The following is a 23,691-nucleotide window of genomic DNA, read 5'->3' as shown; positions in this document are numbered from 1 at the left end:
GTTCAAAGAAAAGTGATATTGACGTATTTAAGACATTCAGCAAATATTTATTTTTATTTGTGTTTTGTTTTTTATATAAATGTTTTTCGTAAATTTAATTGTACTTACTTTGTAGTTAAAGCCGCTTCTTCTAATACAAGTTAACTTAGATTGTCGCATACCAATAAATGCATCAAAGCGTGTATATGACGTAATGCTTCCGCTGCGATTACCTCATTGTTGGGCTCGGAAGCCCGATGCTCCCATTCTTTCAGGCAGTTCAGTGAAAGGGTCCTCCGATACTTTTACCCTCCGTCGGGCTCATCGGGTGCGAGCCGCTCGCTCTCTTATAAATTCGGTGAAATTCCTACGACACTACATTACAAATTCGGCGGCTGTGGCAGACAGCCGTGTTAGTTTGTGTTAGTGTTAGATTAATACTAGTATAGTGGTTTAGATATAACGTGTTGCGCGTTCTAATAAGCATTCAATATGAAATTCACGGTGAGTGTGAGCTTTGTGATGGATAGTTTAAAAGTGGACTGGATTATCAATTTGTGGATTAAAATAAAACGTACAAAATATCTAAAGATGTTATTTCTTTGGCCTTTAAATTGGCTAAAAATACTTTATTTATAACAGGTCTTTGTTAATGATAGCTTTACATATATTAACTGTAACCAATGGTCGCAAATAAGCATATCGATTGCACCTGCATAGATTTATTTCAAAGTAAAAGTTGTAAAAGTGAAATGAAATTTATAATAGCAGCTATAATCTTGATTACTACGATGCGGGTTATTTTTATGTGAAGTAGGCAAACCTGTTTGGGATTCCCGCCATTTTACTTATTAGCATTATCGAAAGTGAAACTAAGTACAATGTCAGCGATGTTGGGCTGAAATTTAACATACATTTTTCTGTTCGCAGGTCGCATTCATATTATGTATATCAACGACATGGGCTATAAAAGCGAAAGTTGACGAGCCTAAGGATAAGAGAGAGGCTGCGATTGGCTATGGATCATCAGGCCACTCAAACCAGGCATACAACTTCCAGTCGCCTGCACAAGGACACGAAGATGCAAGCTCAGCTATCAGCATCGGCGCTGGTTATAGTGTAGGAGGTGGCAAGCCCTCTTACAGTTTTGCAAATCAAATATCTGGTGCTGCCTACCAAGTACCATCTCAAGAAGGGTCACCAGCAAGCGGTCACGGTGCTTTTCAACTGGCCCCAATTACACTACAATCATCTCACCCCGGTCTTGTTTCCAACGATCTCTCGCAGCTCATGAGCCAACTTTCCCAAGGATTAAACTCTGGAGCGCTCACACTGTCGCCCGGTAATCAAGGAGTGTATCAGTTTGGCGTTCAGAACGCACATGGAGGGCAAGAGATTGCTGTTCCTCAATTCGCTTATAGCTCACCAAACTCGCAACAATATACTTTAGGAGAAGCAGCTCAACCCGTAGTCCCATCATATGCTGCTGGCACTAAGGGATTAGGTTCTTACAGTTCGACAGGACCAGTTCTATTCTCTCCGGATCAAGGCAATCAAGCACAAAATTACGCATCTCAAAGCGGCGGTCATTCTATCAATGAAGGAGCGTCTATCTCTTACGGAGAGCCCGCTCAGTCACTGTCCGGTTATTCGTTAGGTAATTCAGGACAATCCTTCGGTGGGTCACTAAACGCTTACGCTGGAAATTATGCTGCTCCAGGGAAATCATCTTTTAAACCCTCTGCATTCCTGGGTTCAGTTCAGAGTGAGGGAGGTCATTCCTTATCCGGATCGTATGCTGCACCGTCTTTTGGTAATTATCATGCTGGTGGTTTATCCTTAGGGGCTGGTGGTCATGGTCAAGGATTTGGTTCATTGGCTGGATTCAGCGGTGGTTCACCTAAATATATCTCGCAAACGTATTTACCTTCTAAATCTGCCGATGGCGTAGGTTCCTTAGGGTCAATTGCATCAACTTTCTCGGCTAGCGGTCAATTGGGCCACGGTGCTCATAGTTTCCCTTCATCTGCTTACAGCCCCAGTAATGGCCATAGCGCTTTATCGCAAACCCCTCAATACTATGTAACTTCATCAAAGCATAGTCCTGGAGCTAGCTTTGGAGCCGGAAGCGTTTCATACAAAAGCCCAAGTTCTGGTCATAGTTCATTGAATTCTTACTCATCTGGGCCAAAATACAGCTTTGGTGGACAGAGCACACGCTATTTACCACCAAAGGACTCTCATGGCGCTTACAGCGAAACGAATTACAACACGATCAAATACAGCGAAGAACTAAAACCCCGTATTCATTAAGGTAATCGTAGAAAGATTGATTGCTGTAAATAGAGGCTTGATTACGTGTGGATTATGTATGTTTACGAAAACGTGAGTGAACGAAAGCGTTAAGTTGCTGTAGGTGTTGTTTATTTGCGTATGTTCCGCTAATTTATCAGATGAACGCTTCAATTGTTGCCGTCGAGCTGATCAAATTGCTTTCTATTGAAGATACTTTTGTAAATCAACTATAATATTACAAATTACACAATATATGTTGCTATATACGCTAACTATCAGCGGAACAGTGTAGCGTAGTGTGAATGCGCAGCGAATATCTGTAAATAAAAATGTATACGATAAGGTAGACTATTTATTAATAATAGCTATTATAAAATTGTTGATTGTTAAATAAAAACCATTGTTGAAAAACTGTATTTTATTCCCACTATCTTTACAGGCCGATTTACATTATCATTAGTGTTTAGGAGAGTGCTTTAGGATAGTACTTTAGTTGAAACATGTAAACGCTACTTGCTTTAGTAAACGCTACGCTAAAGAACTTGCCCAAAGAACAACTTTTTTGTTTTATCAATATTTTAACGGGTACGTTCTTTTGTAAACACTGAACCAAAGCTCAATCAACAAAAGGAGTCTCCTTCTATAGAGCTCTGTGTTTTTCCGGGGTTTTGACCCCGCGATATTATGTCCAATGGAACTGAGCTACAGCGATTAGATTATATTACAAAGTAGGCGCGTAGATGGGAAAGGTGATATTGTTGCTTGAATAATCGACACGTGGCTAGTTTCACTTATAGGAAAGTAGGGAAATTGAAACTGCACATTATCTTTGAGTAGTTGCCAAGATTCTATACTGTCTCGAATATTTAATTGCTTTATTAATTCAAGATCTTATGTAACTTCAAAAGTAAATCAATGTCAAATTCAATAGCTTTAAAACAATAATAACGTCAAGTAAGATTAAACGACTATTTTGACAATAAATTAAGTCTTAAAGGTACTAAATTTATATTTTCGTAAGAACCTTCTTAGAATAAAGAAGAAATATTATGTTATTATCATCTACCCAACTCATCATCGCGGACTTTTCTTATACTAAAAGAACAAATAAAAATTTTCCTACCGTTAAAAATTATCAACTGTATTAGCAAATACATTATGTAAATAGCTATGTAAGATTGTAAATACACAAACAATGATGTTCTTTCACGCTCTAAGTAATATTTGGCGCTTGCAGTGGCAAACTGCGTTCACTTCCGAATTCCCATCTCACTTATGTAAGAGATCTTGTTTTATATTTCGATTGGTAGTGATTTATATTACTTAAAGTAAATAGCCATATATATATCTTAATATATATAAATTACGCGTCACGTTGTTTGTCCGCAATGGACTCCTAAACTACTGAACCGATTTCAATCAAATTTGCACACTGTGTGCAGTTTGATCTAACTTAAAAGATAGGATAGCTTAATCTCAATTTATATCCGCAATATTATTTTATTGCAAAATATTTGTTTATTGTTTGATAGTCACAATTCTAACAGATTGTGCTGTGTTGTAAGTTTAATATAAGCTACAATTTTAGCATTACCACCAAAAAAGCATGGTGGTCCCCATGACTGGTGTTCTCCTACCGTTTCCCTTGAATAGTTTACTACAATGTAATAAAACAAAAACCTTAGCCACAGCAACGCTTGGCCGGTCTGCTAGTATATATATATATTGTTTCATTTCTGATAATCTATCGTTAAACTTCTTACGGTAAATGGTGGACTCTTATTTTGTTTGTATCGATGTAGGGCATCTACTCAATAAAGATATTACATCGTGTTTAAAAGAACAAGTGAAGACATACCGTAGTTACGTTTTTATATAGTTCTTTGGTATTATGTAACGCCGAAGGTTTATGGATATAAATTTTTTTAATGTAAGTAATCATAAATACAATGATTGTGCCCGGAATTAAACCGAGCCAGTAGTATTCTACTGAAATCGGAGTAGTAATATTAAGTAGTGCTATTAATATTTATAATTATTATCTTTATTTCTTCCTAAGGTGAATCTACCTGAAATCACATGGTAGAATATTAAGCAGAAAATCGAATCAAATTATTTCAACAAGGTCGCTTGGAACTTGGCTTTAAAAATTGGACATTTGTGGAAGATTGCCAAAAGAAGAGTTTTAAATAAGAAGAGTGCATTAATAAATCAAAGATCCAGTTATTAGTTTATTTGTCTTTGGTTGGACCAAAAAGTATCTACATATATTTCGGGTAAATTATTAAACTATTCAAATTAAAACATTGTAAGTGTAATGTTAATTTATAGACCGAAGACACGCAACATCAAAAATCATTTGTAACTAAACGAACTAAATAATTCACATTGCACTGTTTTACCCTAAATTTAACAATGCCTTAACAATCATCACACAATTTTGAGCAACCTCTCAAGCTCCATCATCAGAGTAGCTTAGTGCAACTAGCGTTCGTGACTCAATGGTTCGGTTTTTGTTCAACAGCACGGCATCAAGGGACTTAACTATCAACGGGGCTTGGTGCACTAATTGCTTAGATTTTAAGTGTAAAGATAATGCAACGTACTACTGCAACGGAACGACCAGCAAGACTATACACTACTTGCAGGTACGATGTGGAGGACAGATTAGGAATTAACGTGACTTACGTCAGTTTTACAGACTTCATGTATGACATACTTACTCACTCAGTCCGCTGGCTCTGCGACCTAAATGTACCAGACATGAGAATCTGCCAGCGCCCGCTGTGGCACAGCCTCACGCCAAATGATGGCTTTCAGCTGTAAAAGGTCCTCCTCCACTCTGTCGATCCAGCGGTACTAGGTACACCTCCTTCAACGCCTGAACTTGGCCGATGCGTCCAAGGTGGCCCAGCCATTAGTCGATTGCCAGCCTTGTATTCGCCTATGATGTTGGGCTGGGCTACCAACTTATCTATTTCGGATTCTCTATGACCCGTCCTCCCTCCTTGTCGTCCCCAGGTTTTTACGCAATATTTTGTGTTTCGCCACAAGTAGCTTCTGATTTTCTTTCACAGTTCGCGTTCAAGTCTCACAGCCGTACATTAAGACGGGTAGTTTAACAAATAGTATTGCATTCAAGTTTCGTGTTTCTGCAAAGAAGCTTGGATACTAAGAGTTAAGACCAAGTATTGCATGCTATTTTGAATGCGAATTATAGTACATATCTACATAAAAACTAGAACCTAATTGCTTTGTTACGGCATACAGGTCGCAAAGGATACGGCGAAGCATTTCAAATAAATGTAAAAAGTAGAAACTTCCTCTGTGGAAGAGGAGAGTTGATCGGTGGCTGTTCGGTCCTGGGGCGCAAGCTGCAATTTTTTAAAACGAGCATATCTATATGAGTTTTCCAAATGCTAGGTCGAATATACTATGCTTAAGAGTACTCATTAGACGTGTAAGAGTTCTGTCGCATATCCAGCACTCTTCATTAGGGGTTTTATGAATGAAATAACATGAAATTGGTAATATTTAACCAGGAAGTAGGAAGAAAAGTTATATTCATAGTCGAAGGAAAATAGTATATACTGAATAAATAATTTTACTTTAATTTGAAAGTATCGTATTTTTAATACACTTTGACATTAGTGAAGGTAAAAGATACATCTATCATCTATAAAGGTTTTACTAATAAACTTAAGTAATCATTATACTAAAATAATATTGAGTTCTGTATATAAAATATTTTTTATAAATACTTCATCTATCGTATATTATCAGTACTATTATCGACATATCTTATTAACAAACATAAAGTTACAGTTGTCAGGTCAAAGATGGCGCGATTATAACTTACACGTTGTATACTTAAATACGAATCTAATGAAAATGAAAGTTTGTAAAAAAAACCAATGGCGCTACAGTTTTTTTGTCTGGGTTTCAGATTTCTGTATTTCTGTTCGTGATCATGACGTCATCTCAGATGAAATTATTTGTAAGTTTACTACTAGAAATATTTCACTTCCATGATTCTACCAGACTCGTAATTGTTTTACGTTCCTCGCCCACCAATTATGCAAAACTCAGTTTTATATGGAGCGGCCCGGACAACGCCTTTATTAAATTTAAGCTTCGCCTTGTTAAGCTATCGCGGAAAAGATAAAGCTTAAAAGGAGTATTAAGAATATCCATAGCGCTAAATCACCTGCATCATGAGCACACCCCACATACACACCCCACATACACACCCTTACGTACATACACTCACTTTCACGCCATCACACAACACAGCCAAATTAATACATTTAACGAAAGATTAGTTATATGTATTAATTTTTCGTAAATGTTTGAACCTTTTTGTTAATTGTTTTTGTTATAAATAATTTAAGTTAGCTGTAGAAGTACGAAATAAATACTTAAATTTTATTTTTATAATATTCTGTGCCATTTTACGATTTTCTTGGATGTGTAATTTAAGATCCAATACTTGGTTTATAGATTTTTTTAAACTCACAAAGTTTATATCGTAATATGATTAGCAATATTGGTTCATTCGTATTTTTTGATTTTCTTCATATTTTGTCTAATTTCATAAAGTATAATCAATTTAATCATTAACACAGATAATACTGTATTTGTTTCATAAAAATACTTTTGAATTAGAACTAATTATTAACCACAAAATTAGTAGTTCTGTATTAATGAACACTTCGCACATTCAATGAACGCACATCTAAGATCGAGGCGGCGTGGAATCTCACGTTTTCGCCATTCTCAGACACTTTTATAGCTTCCTGACATATAAGAACTATCATGTACATTTAAAACAAATTAAATTCATAATACTATGTACTAATAGGATATGTTAGGATACGTCATAAAATCAGTAAAGTATTCCAACGCGATTTCTAATCTCACCTAATTGCTGAACGCGATATAGCGTTTATATACTAATTTGAATTAAGACTAGTGAATATTCATGGTCCTGTTAGACCGTGTGATTTAAAATATCTGATATATCGAATATCGATTGGGAGGATTTCTAGGGTTCAAACCCAACATCAGCTGTTCTAATCCATTTACAATGAAGACATTCTACATTTATGAGCTAACTGAAAATGCCTGTAGTGTTAAAAGCAATATGCTCTTAATGAAATTCCCGTAATTATTTTCTCTTTTTTAATTGTCCTGCGAAATTAACGATGCAATAGATAAGTATAAAGATCCTCTACTGTGTAAGCAAATACATGGGAAGCTTATTTAATACTTGGTAAATACCAACTGCAAGCTAATATTAGACTAAACTGTAATTATTTGTAATATTCACAGCGACGTAACTTACGAGTATTGAAAAATATGTTGTGACTCGTAACTCTTGGACGTATTGATCGTTTCCGTACGGTTCAGGAAGTGGCTAGAACTGGATCTTACGGAGCAGGACAAAGACCTATGAGCGGTCACTTCCTCCAGTACTGCCCCTTAATACATAACTTGTACCTAACCGCTCATATAAATGCGTGAACTTGATATTTGCTTACACTTTTCCGAGCACCATTGGATAGGACACTTTCCTTCAATGTAAATTGGTTTTCAAAGAAAAATTAATCATGGCGAGAAGGGAAATTTTCGTAAGTACTTCGTTTCATTAGCATCACCCGTTGCAAAATGATTTGTGAACGGCCTCGCAACTAACGAACGATGTAACAAGGGGCTGATTGATCGACTTAAATGTACCTTTTGAAGTGTTATGACGAATCATTTTATTTCAGATCTGCATCGCTTTCGCTGCGCTGGTATTGGCTAACGAGGTCGAAGACGCAGAGCAAAAGAAGAGAGGCGCTGGTAAAGCGAACGTCCTAAATTCTATTCCAACGGGAGCGCAAAAGCCCGAATACACGTATAGCATTTATCCCCAAAACCCTCAACCAGCATATCAAAACCAAGCTTCCAACACATTCTATCCTAATCAGCCAAGTCAGTATTACACTAATTCCGAGGCCTCTCAACCGCATCAAGCAACTGTTCCACAGACATCACAATTCGTGCCTATAAACTTCGTACCAAATGGTGGTTATCAACAGAAATATATCGTTCAACAAAAGCCGGGTAATATAGTAACTGTCCTCCAACCTACCCCTTATCCCGCTCAACCAATTCTGCAATATCCTCAAGCAATGCTCGCAAATCCCTCAAATCACATCTCTCCGCATGCCCCGATCTTTAACTCTCCACACGGTCACTTCAACTTTCCTCAATATCCGTTGCCTTCATTTGGGAACCCGTTTTTAGGTCATCCGTCTATGTTAGTCTTTCCTCAAATCGGCCAATATAATAATCTGGGATTGACAAGTCCATCTCATGGAGTCTTTTACCAGCCCCAAGCGAAACCAAATTATTCCACTCAGCCAGCAACGGGCGGTTCGCCGAATGAGTACGAAAAATTGAATTCACATCAATCCGCTGCGCCTAAAGAAGACAGTGACGTCCAAACCGATTATATTGCTTCTGACTCCAATAATGTATTTAAAAACTCTTATAATACTCGCAATACATATACCAAAATATAATAAAAGCTTAATTTCACTTAATGGAAGATTGTTAATCAGTACTATTTATTAATGCATGTTAATTTAAGTTCTAACAAGTTGTTATTTATTAATAAATATTTTGTTGACCCTTAGTTATTTTTTTATTTTAATAATTTACCATAAAGATTGTCAAAGAAGTGATATGCCGCAATTAAAATAATAACCGTACTTGTTTTCGTTAATAAAGTTTTATGAATTGTTATTAACAACAATTAAGAAGGAAAGCCACATTTGCAAATGTTAAGTATACAGTAATTAAATGTTAACACCCAAATGAATGAATAGTATTTTATGAAATACAATCATCAACATGGTAAAGATGTTGTATTAAATTTACAAGACGATTAAAAATTGAGGTTAAGAATGCCCATTGCCCATTCACTAGTCCAATGGAATTTAAAAGCTAATTGGATCTTTTGCTTGGATCTAGTTGTAAATATTGACTAACATGAATTATTGCGTAATTTAAATATAAAATTGCATCATTAAAATAAGATCGTCATAGTCGTCGTTGGTTCAGATCAATAACTTATTTTAAGCCTGACTAGTAAAGGTTTAAAACGGAGATTTTTATTTGTAAACAGCAGTTGTTCGGACTAATACCTGCTGATGAGTTTAATCATCGGACGTCAAGGGAGAATACAAAATACCATCCGTGTCACCTTGAAGTCCGTCGTTCCACAACTGACCTTTTTTAAGGTAGTTTTTACCGCGCACCACCGCTAATATGGAACCAGCTGCCCACTGAAGTATTTCCGAACCATTTCGAAATAGGGTCCTTTAAGAAAAAAGCGTACCAATTCTTAAAAGGCCGGCAGCGCGCTTGCGAGACTTCTGGCAGTGAGAGTGTCCATGGGCGGCGGTATCACTTAATATTAGGTGAGCCTCCTACCCGTCTGCTTCCTGTAACATAAAAAAGCTGTTTTTTAGCGATTGAGTTAAGCTAAGATTATTATTAATGACTAAAAACCCAGTATATGCGTATAAAATAGACGAACATTTTCATATGTAAAGCAGCAATAAAAAAGATATATTTTGACAAGAATATATATGATTGTTATAATTTATATAATGGACGTGTGAAAAAAGTTATGTCGTAACGTCAACACGTGGTTATCGAGCAGTGAAAGGGTTTGCGCGAGCCACTAATTGCTTGCGTATTATTTGTATCATTCTTTAAATGCGCAATCGTTATATAGATGATGTTATCAAAAAATTACAATAGAAAATATATCATTTGTGGTTTTAGACTTTCTTTTAGGAGGTTATCATTCTTCCTACTACAGTCAAAACCGTTTACGACGACATCGTTTAGAACAACATATCGGTTATACTGACCAAAATCAAAGGTCCCGGCAGAATTCTATTGTATTGGGCCTTTACGACTATCGGTTATTACGACCAAATATGAGAAGTCCCTTCGATGTCGTTATAACAGAAAACAGGTTTGACTCGAAAAATGTCTTTTTTATTGGGTAGTCAATTGATCAACCGATCTAGATTTAACTGAATAAACCTAACCTAACGTGAGTTTGCAGCTAGTTTTTAATATATTTAACTTATAATGAATAACTATACTTCTGTAATTGAGGTCTACAAAATTAAAATATGATAACAAAATATACAAAATGATTTACGCTGTATTAAGTAGGTACATATATACGGCGAATCCGAGACTTTCTTTACACGAAAGCTTCACCCAGGCACTATTATCTAATAATTAGCCAATCATTCAAAGGAAATCCTTTACAATGCACCATGAAGCACTTCTGGGTCAATCAAATTCCCATAAATATTGACAAACATCCTGTGTTTCAACCAATCGCTCATCTGCCTACAATCTTAATTAAGTAGTAGGTTGTGATTAATGTATAAAGTTTTATATGAAATATCGTGACTCGCAGTAGGCAGGGCCCAGTTAAAGAAATTAATCGGTGACTGCACTTTACATTTTTAGTACATCGTTGCTCTGTTTGACCGTGTATGTGATGTAACTACAAAATGATTATGCGATGTTTTGATTACAATTTATGTTCACCATATAAAACGAAAAGAAGAACTACATTGAATCGTCAAGTAAGTATTAAGTTTATGTTTAATGCTAGTATAATAATAATTATTATCTAAAGAAAAAAATAAATACATTACGGAACTTTATTCTAGATTAGTTACGGCTAATTTAAGGAAACGTAGAGCCAATAGGTAACTTCCAATAGGAAATATAGCAAATTTATTTTAATCTAAATTAGCTTACATATTCCTTGCATACTGGTGTGTTTATTTTTAATTTTTATAATAGCAGCCAACCCATTTTAGTGGGTGCGTTACCGGCCTATATTTATCTATAGGCCAGGCTTATTTTAGTAATATAAAAGACAAATTTTACGAATAAAAATAATTTGTCGTCAATACAAAATGTTGAATTTTCCATTTTTCTATAAAGCCAAGCATCATCGAGGATTATTTAAGTTTAGTCCATTGAAATGTTACATTTGCTGCACATAGAGGACGCGATTATATTTATGGAACATGTAGGGGTGTTCAATACAAGCTAAATCCCAAGTTTGTGGGGTTAGGGCCTGGTCTGCTTTTATGATCTTTCGCCTATTTTAAACAGATTTTCGAACTGTTTTGTTCAATTGCAACAATTTTCAGTTTTAAACTGAAAATTGTTGGAATTTCTTGGACTAAGAGGGTTTCTCTTAAAATGATTTGCCAATTTAATTGATAAGTGACAAGCCGTCGCCTAACTGCTTATTATCTATGACTTAGTTTAAATCTATTGTCCATTAACCTTTTAGTCTTGACCTTTATGGGATGTCATAGGTTACAGCAAGATAGTAAACGAAATTCTATGCAATTTAGACTAATAAAATTTAACTTAATATATATAATAAAGATGATTATATTTATTATTGCGGCACCTGTTTTTGACCATCTAATCACTATAACATACATGGCCAGATTGAATTATTTGATTCACGGGAAAACAATTATTGTTTCCAGTTGGTTATATACGTCAATACAGAATTTAAAAATTCCTTTGGATGGGGTATCAAATATTCAGCGCCATATGTAAGGTCCACTATCTGATGTCTACTCAAAATCATCGAAAATGGCTGAGGCGCTTATGTGAAATTCAATTGCAAAGTATGGATTGTGTAAAATCACCTCTTACTCTTTAAATTACCAAAACGGCATACATTACTCGAAATAATGTACCACAAAAAAGCTTTTACGGCACTCAGTTTAAATTATAGAGAACCACAAAAAGTTTGTGTTTCATTTAGATGAATGTATAATGTAAGGGATATTCAATGGAAAGTGAGATCGTATAGAATATCGGGCAATCCACTTAGTTGGCGTAGAAAGTGACGCGGTCAGCTATAAGTACTATGTTAGGGCGGAGTCGTTATCCTGTGATATAATTTATTCACGCAGCCACAATATGGTCCAATCGACAGAGAATTTTCTAAAATAGTAGATAGGTAAAGTTCCGAACTGCCCATTTGCGGACAGTTCGCGATTTCGGTGATCGCCTTCGTTATTTATTGAACAAATAAAGTGAGACAATGCATTTATTGTTAAATGCCGGTAACTGACAAATGCGATACCGAAATAAGCAAACATTGATTTGACCATAGACTAAATTGAAAGATAGAAAAAAATACAGACTAGTAAGCACAATAGCAATTTTTACATTATACAATATAAACAAAAACAAACATTAAAATAGGAAGTAGATGTAGTACGTTAATAGCTAAACTAAGTAAAAAATAAAAACACTAGTTACAATCTACACTTTACCAATATTCAACCAGTTGAAGCTCAGCAGTGAAAATAGCAGAAGTTCAAGTCTTTAGATTTAAGAAAACACTACAATTACTAAATACTATCTGAAGTTTGGTGATCTCAACGTGGCATGGGAGATATTTCAAAATGATCCGGCAATCAATGTTATACTTTATGTGCACTAACCACTAAGCCACAGTGGTAAAAAAGCTAGCAAATATTAATAATTATCCGACTTGTCAAAACACAATACCATCTCTGTATAGAATTTCGAAATCACTTGATCTAATAACGGTAAATGGTGTCGAGTAACCTGCAATTCAACTGACAAAAATTGAGCAAATAATAACACTTATTGGTGATGAGCTTTTGGAATCATTTCAAAGCACAATGGTTACATAAAGACTTAAGTGCATGATAATTATTTTTTAGATTATTGTGTCTACAGTTTGATATCAATTTAATTTTATATTTTTCAATGTTTTGATTTTAAGGCGTGTAATGATCTTAGAAATTGCTTTAATATAATTTCTTTTATATTTTGTATAAATCTACACTATTTCAAAATTATTAATTATTTATCCAACGTTAACGCACATGTACTTTTAAAATGAAAATAATCGTTATTTATGATATTATTAAAAAAAAATTATGTCGCCATTAAAAAGTAAATTAAGTACTATTTATTTTTGCAATATCAAGCTAAAAGGTCAGTGCCTAGCAAAAGCACTTGATGACGTCTTGGGTTTGATCTTCACGAAAGAACCTTTATCGTATACATACTTGATTTAAAGGACCCAGAAGCTCCAATAGATTTTATTAATTATTCAATTGTGTGAACTTGCGTTGGTAGGAACATGGCATTAGAATACGGATGCATAAAATGAACAATGTTTATATTTCAATCACGATAAAGTTTTTAGCCCTATCTTTTTCCTATTAGTATCATATTACTAAATTAATCCGATATTTGCTTTCGCTCTCCGTAAGTGCGTATTGTATGACGCTACGCCTTTCGTGGATATGTAGACTAGTTGTATTTAACAAACTACCACATGATACGGCAACCATTTAGGTACCAAACGGAGAGAAGGTTGTACGTTTTGCCTGTTTTTTGCAAGTAAATATTTTTTATTATAAAGTGTTGTATTATGTAATCGATTAGTTACAATCAATTATGTTAACTGATTTAATACCTACATGTTATAACCTATTCAATGAACTGAAATTAATTGAACTTTTTAAAATCAAAAATAAAATCGCCCTACTTCGATGCAATGATTAGGAGAGAGTAAAAGAGTTAACCATTGGTTTGTTTCAATTATAGGATTCGACGGTGGACATGGACACTGCGCGTGCGCACTAGAGATCGTGACAATGCCAATCCGGCGTTTGTAAGGTGCACTGTGAAGTTACGAACGGAAGAAACTGAAAAATGCTTTTGTTCAAGGTTAGTTTTGAATTAAATTTTATATTTAAGTGTCATTGATATTTATATATATTTATACGACAGTTAATAGTTGTTTATTTTTAAATATTTCATGCAAAGTTTTATATCACGTTAAATAAATAATATCATACGTGAATTAAACCTGTTTCTATTTCGCAACATTTGAAAACAGAAACCTTCTGTGAATGCATTACGAATATTCCAGAAAATAAGTACTGTTGTCGAGAATTTCAATAAAAAGTGCCAAATACGGAAAGCTTTGCCTTGTTGGGCGTTCTCAAATACCTTATTTTACAGTGCGCACGCAGATAAACAAAATTAGCATATTAGATTATTTAACGAATGTTAAACGTTAGGCTTTAAGACTATTTTAATGGGTTTGAAGTTCCTGAGGATTTTATTAACAAGCTTTTTCTTAATTAATTAACTTAGCCATAAGATTAAAAGTAGCCTGAAGCACAAGTTAAGTATTTGTTAGCCAAACATGATTGCATTTGTTTTCATAAGTAAGTACTAGAGTAATAAGCCTTAAAGCTGTAGAAAATATTAATTAGTCGAAACTTTTCCTGAATATATAATTTTAAAATAATAATAGCATGGTCAATTAAAATGTTTAGTAATAAAATAGGAAAAACCCTTTAATATACGACTTTCTTTTAATAAGCAGTATTTCCTTTTCTTCAAACTTTACTGATAAGTATTATAGAATAGAGTTGGGAAAGAGTTCAAAATGCGTATAGAACCGAACAAAAAGTTCAAAATTCTGTTTCGCAATATTACCACATATGGTGTGGTCCAGTTTAAAATACATGCTATTATGTCTGGCGAAACGGCTCAGTTATCAGGTGCGGTTAATATTTTGCAACGTTATTAAATTTTACGCGATTCGGCAATTATATTGTAACTTGCATCTTTAATATTGGATTCCAAGTTACGTATTGATCGTAAATCTCTCGTTCTATAAGTAGTTAGTAGATTTGGTTGTGGGTATACTTATAAAATTGACCGCGTCTAAAAAATAATATATTAAAAACTGCCCTTACGAACTTCATTTCGCATTAATTTGATTTTTTACTTAGCCTCCCGTTTTAGTAGCTACATACCGAAATATGGAACATTTTGCTATGCTACCTCATAGAGACTGTTCGAGAATAAAACCTACTAAATGAACTTAAATTGTTATTTTTTTATATATTTTTCTCCATAAAAACCTTCATCAGAGTTTAAGGAATAAATAAAAAAATACTTGAATTGGTCCCGCCGTCTTCGTGTTTTGCGCTTATTTATTTAGACTAATAAAAGTGAGGTTATATAATCAGGTAAGGTAAGGTCGCCGGTGTAATTAAGTAATAAAATTACTTAATTACATCGGCGAGTTTTCATTTCTGTGAGAAAATGTTTAAAGGATTCACTCTCTTGAATCAATTTGCAAATGAATAACTTTATTGTTTGAGGATTTTGTAACTAATTGAAGCTTATACGTTATAAAATGAAGGAGAAAGGTAATTTTAAGTTATTAAAAACATTGATAATTAAAATGAATTTATTTTGTAATATAAAATAAATAATCTCTTATATAAATTTATTGTTTGAGGATTTTGTAACTAATTGAAGCTTATACGTTATAAAATGAAAGAGAAAGGTAATCTTAAGTTATCAAAAACATTGATAATTAAAATGAATATATTTTGTAATTACCTCAAGTTCGAATATGCCATCATTTCATTTTAATTATTAGTACTAAAATGTGAATAAATTTTAGTACTAATAATTAAAATGCATATATTATATTACCTTTCCCCAACCCAATCCAAAAATGAATTACATATTCAACTCAATTATAAAAATAAAATATTCATCTCACGACAACAAAAAGACGGAAGTGGTTATGATAATTTAGTTTGTTCTACAAATGACTCTTGTCACGAAGGCAGTAAAATATTTAGAATAGTTTCTTTCCTTTCTCTTTAAAAAAATTATCAAAATTAAGGTAAATTAGGTATTTTAAGGTTTTAGTAAAAAATACAGTAGAACCTCGTTAAGTCGAACCTCGATAAGTCAAAAACCTCCAAATCTCGAAAAAATGTTTTGTTCCCTTCCCTTAAAACACCAAAACCTCCATTACTTGAAATCTTGACCCTCTGTTAATCGAAATAATCACCGAGTCCCTCCAAGCCATTTTGGTACATATTTTCACTCTATAACTCGAAAAATTAAATTTGACCTCTGTATCTCGAACATAGGAACGTTATATTTTACAACCTTTACAACTTGATCATTTGGAATTTATTATCTCTATTGTTCGAACAAAAATAAGTTACCGACTAAGAACTTGCCGACAATGTGAGTACACTATTGTTTCTTAGAAAACATTTTAGGAGTATAAAATAATAAATTTATGACTCATGGAAACACGTGTTTGCTTGCTTTGTGTCAGGTGTTCAATTTTGATTCCCTTTTCAAAATTTATAAGAATAAACCTCAAACTCTTTATGTCGAATCAAAATCCGCCTAAGTCGAAATCCTCCATAAGTTGAAAACTCTATAACTCGAATTTTTTGGTGTCTCCCTTGATATTCGACTTATAGAGGTTCTACTGTATTATAAAACTATGATGCTTGTGCTAACTAATTTTGAATAATACTTATATGACGTTCTAAATTCAAGTTCCACGAATATTTTTTTTTCCTTTTTTTTCCGGCCAGAGAGAACTAAGGATTCAGAAACGAAATATACCACGGACAATAACTTCCGTATGTCAAAATCCAATACGTTTTTTACATATGGGAGTCACACTTAGCATTAAGTCACAGTTCTTAACATCACTCTTAGAGTGAACATTACTTTTTAATTATTAACTACATCCCCGACGAAAAAAATATGTCGGCTTGTAAGACTCAGAAATAACTTGCCTTTAATAAAATAAGATCAGAATACCCGATGCAGATGGTAGATAAAATATATATGTTTTATCTACCAAGCATACAAAGTACAGTAGAACCTCTATAAGTCGAATATCAAGGGAGACACCAAAAAATTCGAGTTATAGAGTTTTCAACTTATGGAGGATTTCGACTTAGGCGGATTTTGATTCGACATAAAGAGTTTGAGGTTTATTCTTATAAATTTTGAAAAGGGAATCAAAATTGAACACCTGACACAAAGCAAGCAAACACGTGTTTCCATGAGTCATAAATTTATTATTTTATACTCCTAAAATGTTTTCTAAGAAACAATAGTGTACTCACATTGTCGGCAAGTTCTTAGTCGGTAACTTATTTTTGTTCGAACAATAGAGATAATAAATTCCAAATGATCAAGTTGTAAAGGTTGTAAAATATAACGTTCCTATGTTCGAGATACAGAGGTCAAATTTAATTTTTCGAGTTATAGAGTGAAAATATGTACCAAAATGGCTTGGAGGGACTCGGTGATTATTTCGATTAACAGAGGGTCAAGATTTCAAGTAATGGAGGTTTTGGTGTTTTAAGGGAAGGGAACAAAACATTTTTTCGAGATTTGGAGGTTTTTGACTTATCGAGGTTCGACTTAACGAGGTTCTACTGTATACAAGTATCTACGAAACATGCAATATCTTTATATATTACAAAAACAATTACGAGGGACGATTATGAGTAAAGTCTATCCCCGTATTAAAAAAACTCACTTAGTCGTTGCGTTCGTTGTAATTAAATGTAAATCCTCTCTCTTTTCATCACAGCGTAAACATAATTTGACAAAAAGAGACCAAAGAGTGCTCAAGTAAAAAGAGTGCAGATTGATTTAGTTTTTATGAATAAGGAGGTATAATTCTATATAATTGTTACTCCTCGTAACAGATTTATGTCTCAGATAATCGTATCAAATCGGTAACTTAGTGATCACCTTTTTACCACGTCAATTTAAAAAAGTAATCATTTAAAGTAGCCGCAATATAAAGTGTTAAAGGTGAACTTTGATGGATTGAATTTCGATTACTTCTTATCTAAATAATGATCAAATAACACTTAATTATATATTGTATAGACATTCTCACGATCGCTTCCGTTGTCACGCACTAGTTTTATGCTTGGCCGTGGGTTTTTAAGATACTTTCTTGTGAAAGGGGAATATAATAATAAATACAGTCAAAACCGTTTATAACGACATCGCTTACAACGACCTATCGGTTATTACAACCAGATTGTACGGGCCCGTCCGAATCCCTAGTAAACTATTCAGTAAACAAACCGCTTATAACAACATCGGATACAGCGACATATCGCTTACAACGACGAAATTTTATCGATATTCATCGGCTATAACGACCAACCGCTTCTTGTCTCAGCAAAACAAAACAATACAAACGATTTTAAATCTTATTTAGAGGCGTTGAATGAATATTTAGGCATATTTTTACCTACGCACTTTCTCCCAACGAACAGTTTCAGCCAACAACGATTTCGGAGGCTCTTAACGCTGTAACGATTTTACAAAAATTTGTTGCCTTTAACGAACAGTTTGATACTGGTGATACTCATACCTTGAGGAGTATGAAACGTAAAATGCAAAAAATATTTGAGACTGGGCTAAAAAAAAACAGACCAAAATGACTGATTACTTTTGTACCTAATTATTTCGTAATAAATATTTTTGTTTCTTTTTTGACTCGTTTACATATTATAATATTAACATACCATATTATAACCCATACCTACCTATTCTAGATAGATAACTATGATAATATAACTTGTATGTATTGTACATACATATAAACTATACTTGTGTGTATATAATATATGACATTGCTTATAACGACTATCGGATATAACGTCGGCAACTATACGGTCCCTTCAATGTCGTTATAACCGGTTTTGACTGTAATACAAAATTGTACTAAATTCTTAATTCACATTGCAATACATTATTTTAAGTTAATACTAAGTATTTATAATACATATAACTAAAAATGTTTGTTCCTTAATCCTATTGGTTGTATTAATCGTACGTTGCCTCGTAAACAATTTTTATAAGTACTTATACGTAGTAAATTATTGCATAACCAGCGGTTAGCTATCACCTAAAAGTTAATTTGGGTAGCCATTAAATCCGCAGATTACATCTCCGTGTGGAATCATGTGGAATGCAATTAGATAATCGCGTAAATAAGAGTAAAAGCTACGATCCCTTTTACGAATGCCTTCGCTACAAACCAGTTTCGCAAGTGCATTTTTTACCGCTCACCTGTTTCCAACGGGCATAGGCGCACCTTCGGTATATTAGTGCAGTGACCAGAACCGGACATCCTAAAATTCCGCTTTTACTTTCAGATATACGCTGTCGCTTTGCTTGTAGCGGCCGCAACAGCCGATAAGAAAATAGAACTAGAAGATATCGAAGAGGATAATTTGAAAAGTGAAAGGCAAACGGAGTACGAAAAGGAACGTCCTCAAGGACCCAGTGCGGTGTCCGCACCTGATTTGGGATATCTGAAAAATAATTTCATTCAGTACTACGATGCACCTTCGCCGACAACGCAGCACCCGCGTTACGTGCAACAGTACGCTGTTACTGAATCACCTGAAGCCCAATCGAAACCTCAGTATGATCAACATCAACCAGTAGGCTATATATCTAATGTGCCTATGCTCTACATAGTACCACAATACTACAACGAGCAGATGCCACAAGTACAACCTCATGGCACACAATATGCTCCTTCTGGACCTCAAAACAGCTACCCAACTAGCCCCGAACAGCAACAACAACAGAACTATATTGTCCCAACTTTTATTACTCCGACCGGGAATGCACAAGTTCCAAGGTTCATTCAGCCGTACACAACTCCAGTAGCATTCATCGGTTATCCACAGCCAACACTTCCACCGCCGCAGCCTAGTGCAAGCCCACCACAATCATACCAAACATACCAAAGTCCTATAGCTAATTACCAGACAGCACTGGTAGCGCCACCTTTTAAAAATTATCAGCAGATAAATCATTATTCTAATTCCATTGACCAAAATCACGGTCAAGGATTTTCATCACAAGCAGAAGGTCCGTATGTACCTCACCAAGAATATCCAAGATATTATAATTCAAGGGCTCCAGTAAGGGATGAGTATAGGACATCTATTGAGTTGCCTCATCCAAGTCCATTATTATTGAAACCATCGCCACCACACTTATCACATATACCGAAGGCTTTGCCAACATACCGCCCCTTGTCAAAACCTATATACGCAACAAGTGGGCCACTGATTTCTACCGCTTTCACTCCTAAGCCCGCTGAGGCGTATGGAGTTCCATTTAAAAGGAGACCGACGTCTTTATTGGAATCCTATATCCCATCAAGCGTCCAACTAGAGTATTTGAAGAGAGGTTACACCAAAAACGCATTGTCAACTTACGAGGCATTGTCGAGTGGTCGGGGTTTTCCCCAAGTTTATCCCACACCAAGATATTATGAACGTGGTTTTCTTCCCAATCAAATGTACCACACCGCAGCTGGTGGTGTCACTTTTGGCCAACATAAAAGAGCTCCAAAACAATCTAAGTAATGATAAATTATAGGATTAGTAAATAAGTCAAGCTTAAAAACCCAAATAGAATTAACGGATAAACTTTTCTGAATAATGGCAACAAAATGTTCAAAGTAATTGTAGTACAACGATTGTAAAGTGTGAAGAACGAAGTAATCCCAAATGGTTTGTGTATATTTATTAAACATAGTTTTATTATGTTCAAATACATAAATGGAAATTAAATAATGGAGCTATTCTAATTTTATATCGATCAGTAGGTATATTAAACATAGGGTAAATTTTTTGAGGAACTTTAAAACCCGAAAGAGTAGGTTTTCAATTTGTCTATTTTTAGAATTTACAAGTAATTAGGTATTTGAATTACCTTTATGTATTCGGGCAGTCATTGTAAATACTCGTAATAGGTTAAGTGTTGTTTTGTAGTAATTTATATTGTAATCCTTATATTCATAAAAGTTAAACCAATTTTATTGTTTTATGTTTTAACTAATGTTCGTCTCCCGTTGAGTAATGTCAAAGATCAGTGTTTTAGCTAATAGTTCGAAAATAAAGAATATTTATTAATTTTAGTTTTTATGAATGTATAAATTTCTTAACACTCTTTTAGTTAAAGAGAATTTTCCATTGGTCAGTATTTTGTTACTAATAAAAATATAGCAGAAAGTGTTGTTTTACTTCGCTTTCAAATATTTTTTAAAAAAGAAAGTTCGCTTCGACTTAATTATACTAATTATTTTACTTAAATTATATAACATTTTTTGCGAAATAATTATATTAAATTTCTTAAAGCTACCACAATTATTTGTGTCAGTGATCTTAAAAGTGAAAAGTTTTCCATGCATTAGAATCTTTGTTTTATTCGAGTTATAGGTATCCATTATATTTAATTGGAAAGTAATAGACTTCGAAGCCTTTGTCTACAAGTACAAACAATGAAGAATTGTTAAATTTGGATACATTTCTTTTCATTTAATTTACAATAATAATAATAACGGGTTTGAAAAATATTAGCCCATAAAGAGTTAAATCTAGTTCGATATAATTATTCATTTATAAACATTAATAATAAAGTTCTGTTGCTTTTTAAGCAAATGCATCTGTTCGAATTCCTAAAAAATAATTGTTATGTGAAGGCTAACAAAATATAATAATCAACGAAACATGCAGAAATATATCTACCTCAGTCACCATTATATTTCAGACAAATTTTTCACACACTCCAAACATATTTTAAATGTATTTAAAGCTGCTTTAGTGCCATCTATCTCTTGAGATGGGAATTTAATTTTGACATTAAACATAGCGCGTTATGCTTGATATATACGTTCACTTTTATAATACTACCGAGTGTTTTAATATACCACGAGAGGGCGCTGTTAACACAACCGTATCAATAAAATTATTAATTAAAAGATTTTTAATATGTTGGTAGACTCATTAAGAATTCAATATATTTAAATATATTTTTTTTTGCTGGCTTGGAAGAAGCTAGAAACGCTTTCTTGATTGCATGCCCAGGTCAAAATTTTCCATTATCTCTAAATTCACAGAGGAGCTGGGATGACATACACTGCAAACTGACTTTTGACGATCTTTTGAGTTGTAGTACAGGTTCGGCGCGTGCTAGGCTTTTAGCCGTGGGTACGCATGAGGCCGGCTACTGGCTTCACGCTTACCCATCGTCAAATACAGGAACTTTTCTTGAGCCTGACACGCTTCGAATCGCAACCTGTCTACGGCTTGGGGTTCCGGTCTGCGCTCCTCATATATGTCCCTGTGGCAGTGATGTCGACATGTTAGGACATCACGGCCTGTCATGCCAAAAAAGTGCAGGCCGCTTCTCGAGACATGCCGCACTTAACGATATCATACGCCGTTCCCTTGCCACCGTCAACGTGCCAAGTCTACTTGAGCCGAGTGGTATTGCAAGAGACGATGGCAAGAGACCGGACGGTATGAGTTTGATTCCATGGAAGATGGGTCGGGTACTGGTATGGGATGCAACCTGTTCAGACACGCTGGCCCCTTCCCATCTACATGGAACCAACTACAGAGCTGGTGCGGCTTGTGAAGCGGCGGAAAAAAATAAAGCAAGCAAATACAGGGGTCTGGGCTCAGAATATGATTTTGTCCCATTCGGTGTCGAGACCCTTGGTCCGTGGGGTCCTAGCGCTTTAAGGCTTTTTAAAGAAATTTCAAAAAGGTTAGTCGACATCACAGGAGACCGAAGATCTGGCAGCTACCTCGGACAAAGAATTAGTCTAGCAATTCAAAGGGGGAACGCTGCCAGTATCTTCGGAACCTTGCCTAAAGGGACTCCTTTTAATGATATATTTTAGTTTATGTTAAGTTTAGTTATTTATTTCAATGTTTTTCTTTTCATGTATGTGTAATGTGTATGTAATAATATATTTTAATATTTAAATAAACTACTAATTAATAAAGTTCTTCTAACTGCTTTTTATTATGTCTTAAATGAGTTTCAAACTAAATTAATGAGCTTCCTTTTATTTTATAGAAACATATTTTTGCGATCACGAGACATTAGATAACATGCAATTTTCTCTTTTTCCAGTTAATTTACATTTAAAGTAGAAACTAACAAGACATTTGCTATTAGTTCCTGTTTAAGAGCTTAATTTTATACTTAATAAACATACCTATATGATCATGAAAGAGGTGTTATCCAATAAAACGCTTAATATGTATATCTGTAGTTATTTCCTGTATTTTGTTGATTTACCGTATTTGTTATATAATGAGAAAATATTTTTCTAAACACTAAAACGCTTCTTTAATGATGCATATGGATTACATGAATTAATTATTTAGGTTTTTGTAAATTAAGTCTTGATTGGTTAAAAGATTATAAAATTTTACGAGTTGAAAAGGTTATAAAAATGTATTTTTAAAATGTGCTAATCTTAAGTCTTGATTGATTGTTCTATAGCTAAGGGATGCATTTGCTTTATAATCTCGAGGTCCTAGGTTCTATTCTCAGAGAATCCATTAGTTAGTTATATAAAAGATCAAGCTCACGCCTGAGTATAGTTAAAATAAC

At 34.3% G+C, this 23,691-nt stretch overlaps 3 protein-coding genes across 4 annotated transcripts; all 3 read left to right on the top strand.

Annotated features, from left to right (window-relative positions):
- Positions 1-336: 336 nt before the first annotated feature.
- On the top strand, positions 337-2,685 carry LOC125051963 (pro-resilin-like). The gene is made up of 2 exons (XM_047652598.1): positions 337-483; positions 910-2,685. Exons 1-2 carry the CDS (start codon positions 472-474, stop codon positions 2,290-2,292), a joined length of 1,395 nt encoding a protein of 464 aa, XP_047508554.1. The 5' UTR covers positions 337-471; the 3' UTR covers positions 2,293-2,685.
- Positions 2,686-7,744: 5,059 nt separating this feature from the next.
- Positions 7,745-8,956, top strand: LOC125051782. The gene is made up of 2 exons (XM_047652339.1): positions 7,745-7,904; positions 8,046-8,956. The coding sequence occupies exons 1-2, from the start codon at positions 7,884-7,886 to the stop codon at positions 8,841-8,843; spliced, it is 819 nt and encodes a 272-aa protein (XP_047508295.1). The 5' UTR covers positions 7,745-7,883; the 3' UTR covers positions 8,844-8,956.
- Positions 8,957-13,650: 4,694 nt separating this feature from the next.
- Positions 13,651-21,095, top strand: LOC125051969 (extensin-3-like). Of its 2 annotated transcripts, none has more exons than XM_047652609.1 (3): positions 13,651-13,749; positions 13,984-14,106; positions 19,416-21,095. In XM_047652609.1, the coding sequence occupies exons 2-3, from the start codon at positions 14,092-14,094 to the stop codon at positions 20,643-20,645; spliced, it is 1,245 nt and encodes a 414-aa protein (XP_047508565.1). In that variant the 5' UTR covers positions 13,651-13,749; positions 13,984-14,091; the 3' UTR covers positions 20,646-21,095. The 2 variants fall into 2 exon arrangements, with proteins under 2 accessions (XP_047508565.1, XP_047508564.1); XM_047652608.1 differs by having other exon boundaries at positions 13,675-13,776.
- The last annotated feature ends 2,596 nt before the right edge of the window (positions 21,096-23,691 follow it).

The sequence above is a fragment of the Pieris napi genome, chromosome 8, assembly GCF_905475465.1.
Source record: "Pieris napi chromosome 8, ilPieNapi1.2, whole genome shotgun sequence".
In the NCBI taxonomy this organism is placed as follows: Eukaryota; Metazoa; Arthropoda; class Insecta; order Lepidoptera; family Pieridae; genus Pieris; species Pieris napi.
The sequence above is the reverse complement of the archived record's forward strand: the minus strand, read 5'-3'. Positions and strand labels throughout refer to the sequence as shown.

Coding starts and splice junctions, on each gene's coding strand:
- LOC125051782 (XM_047652339.1), top strand. CDS start 7,884: ATGGCGAGAAGGGAAATTTTC. Junction 7,905..8,045: donor TGGCGAGAAGGGAAATTTTC/GTAAGTACTTCG, acceptor ATTTTATTTCAG/ATCTGCATCGCTTTCGCTGC.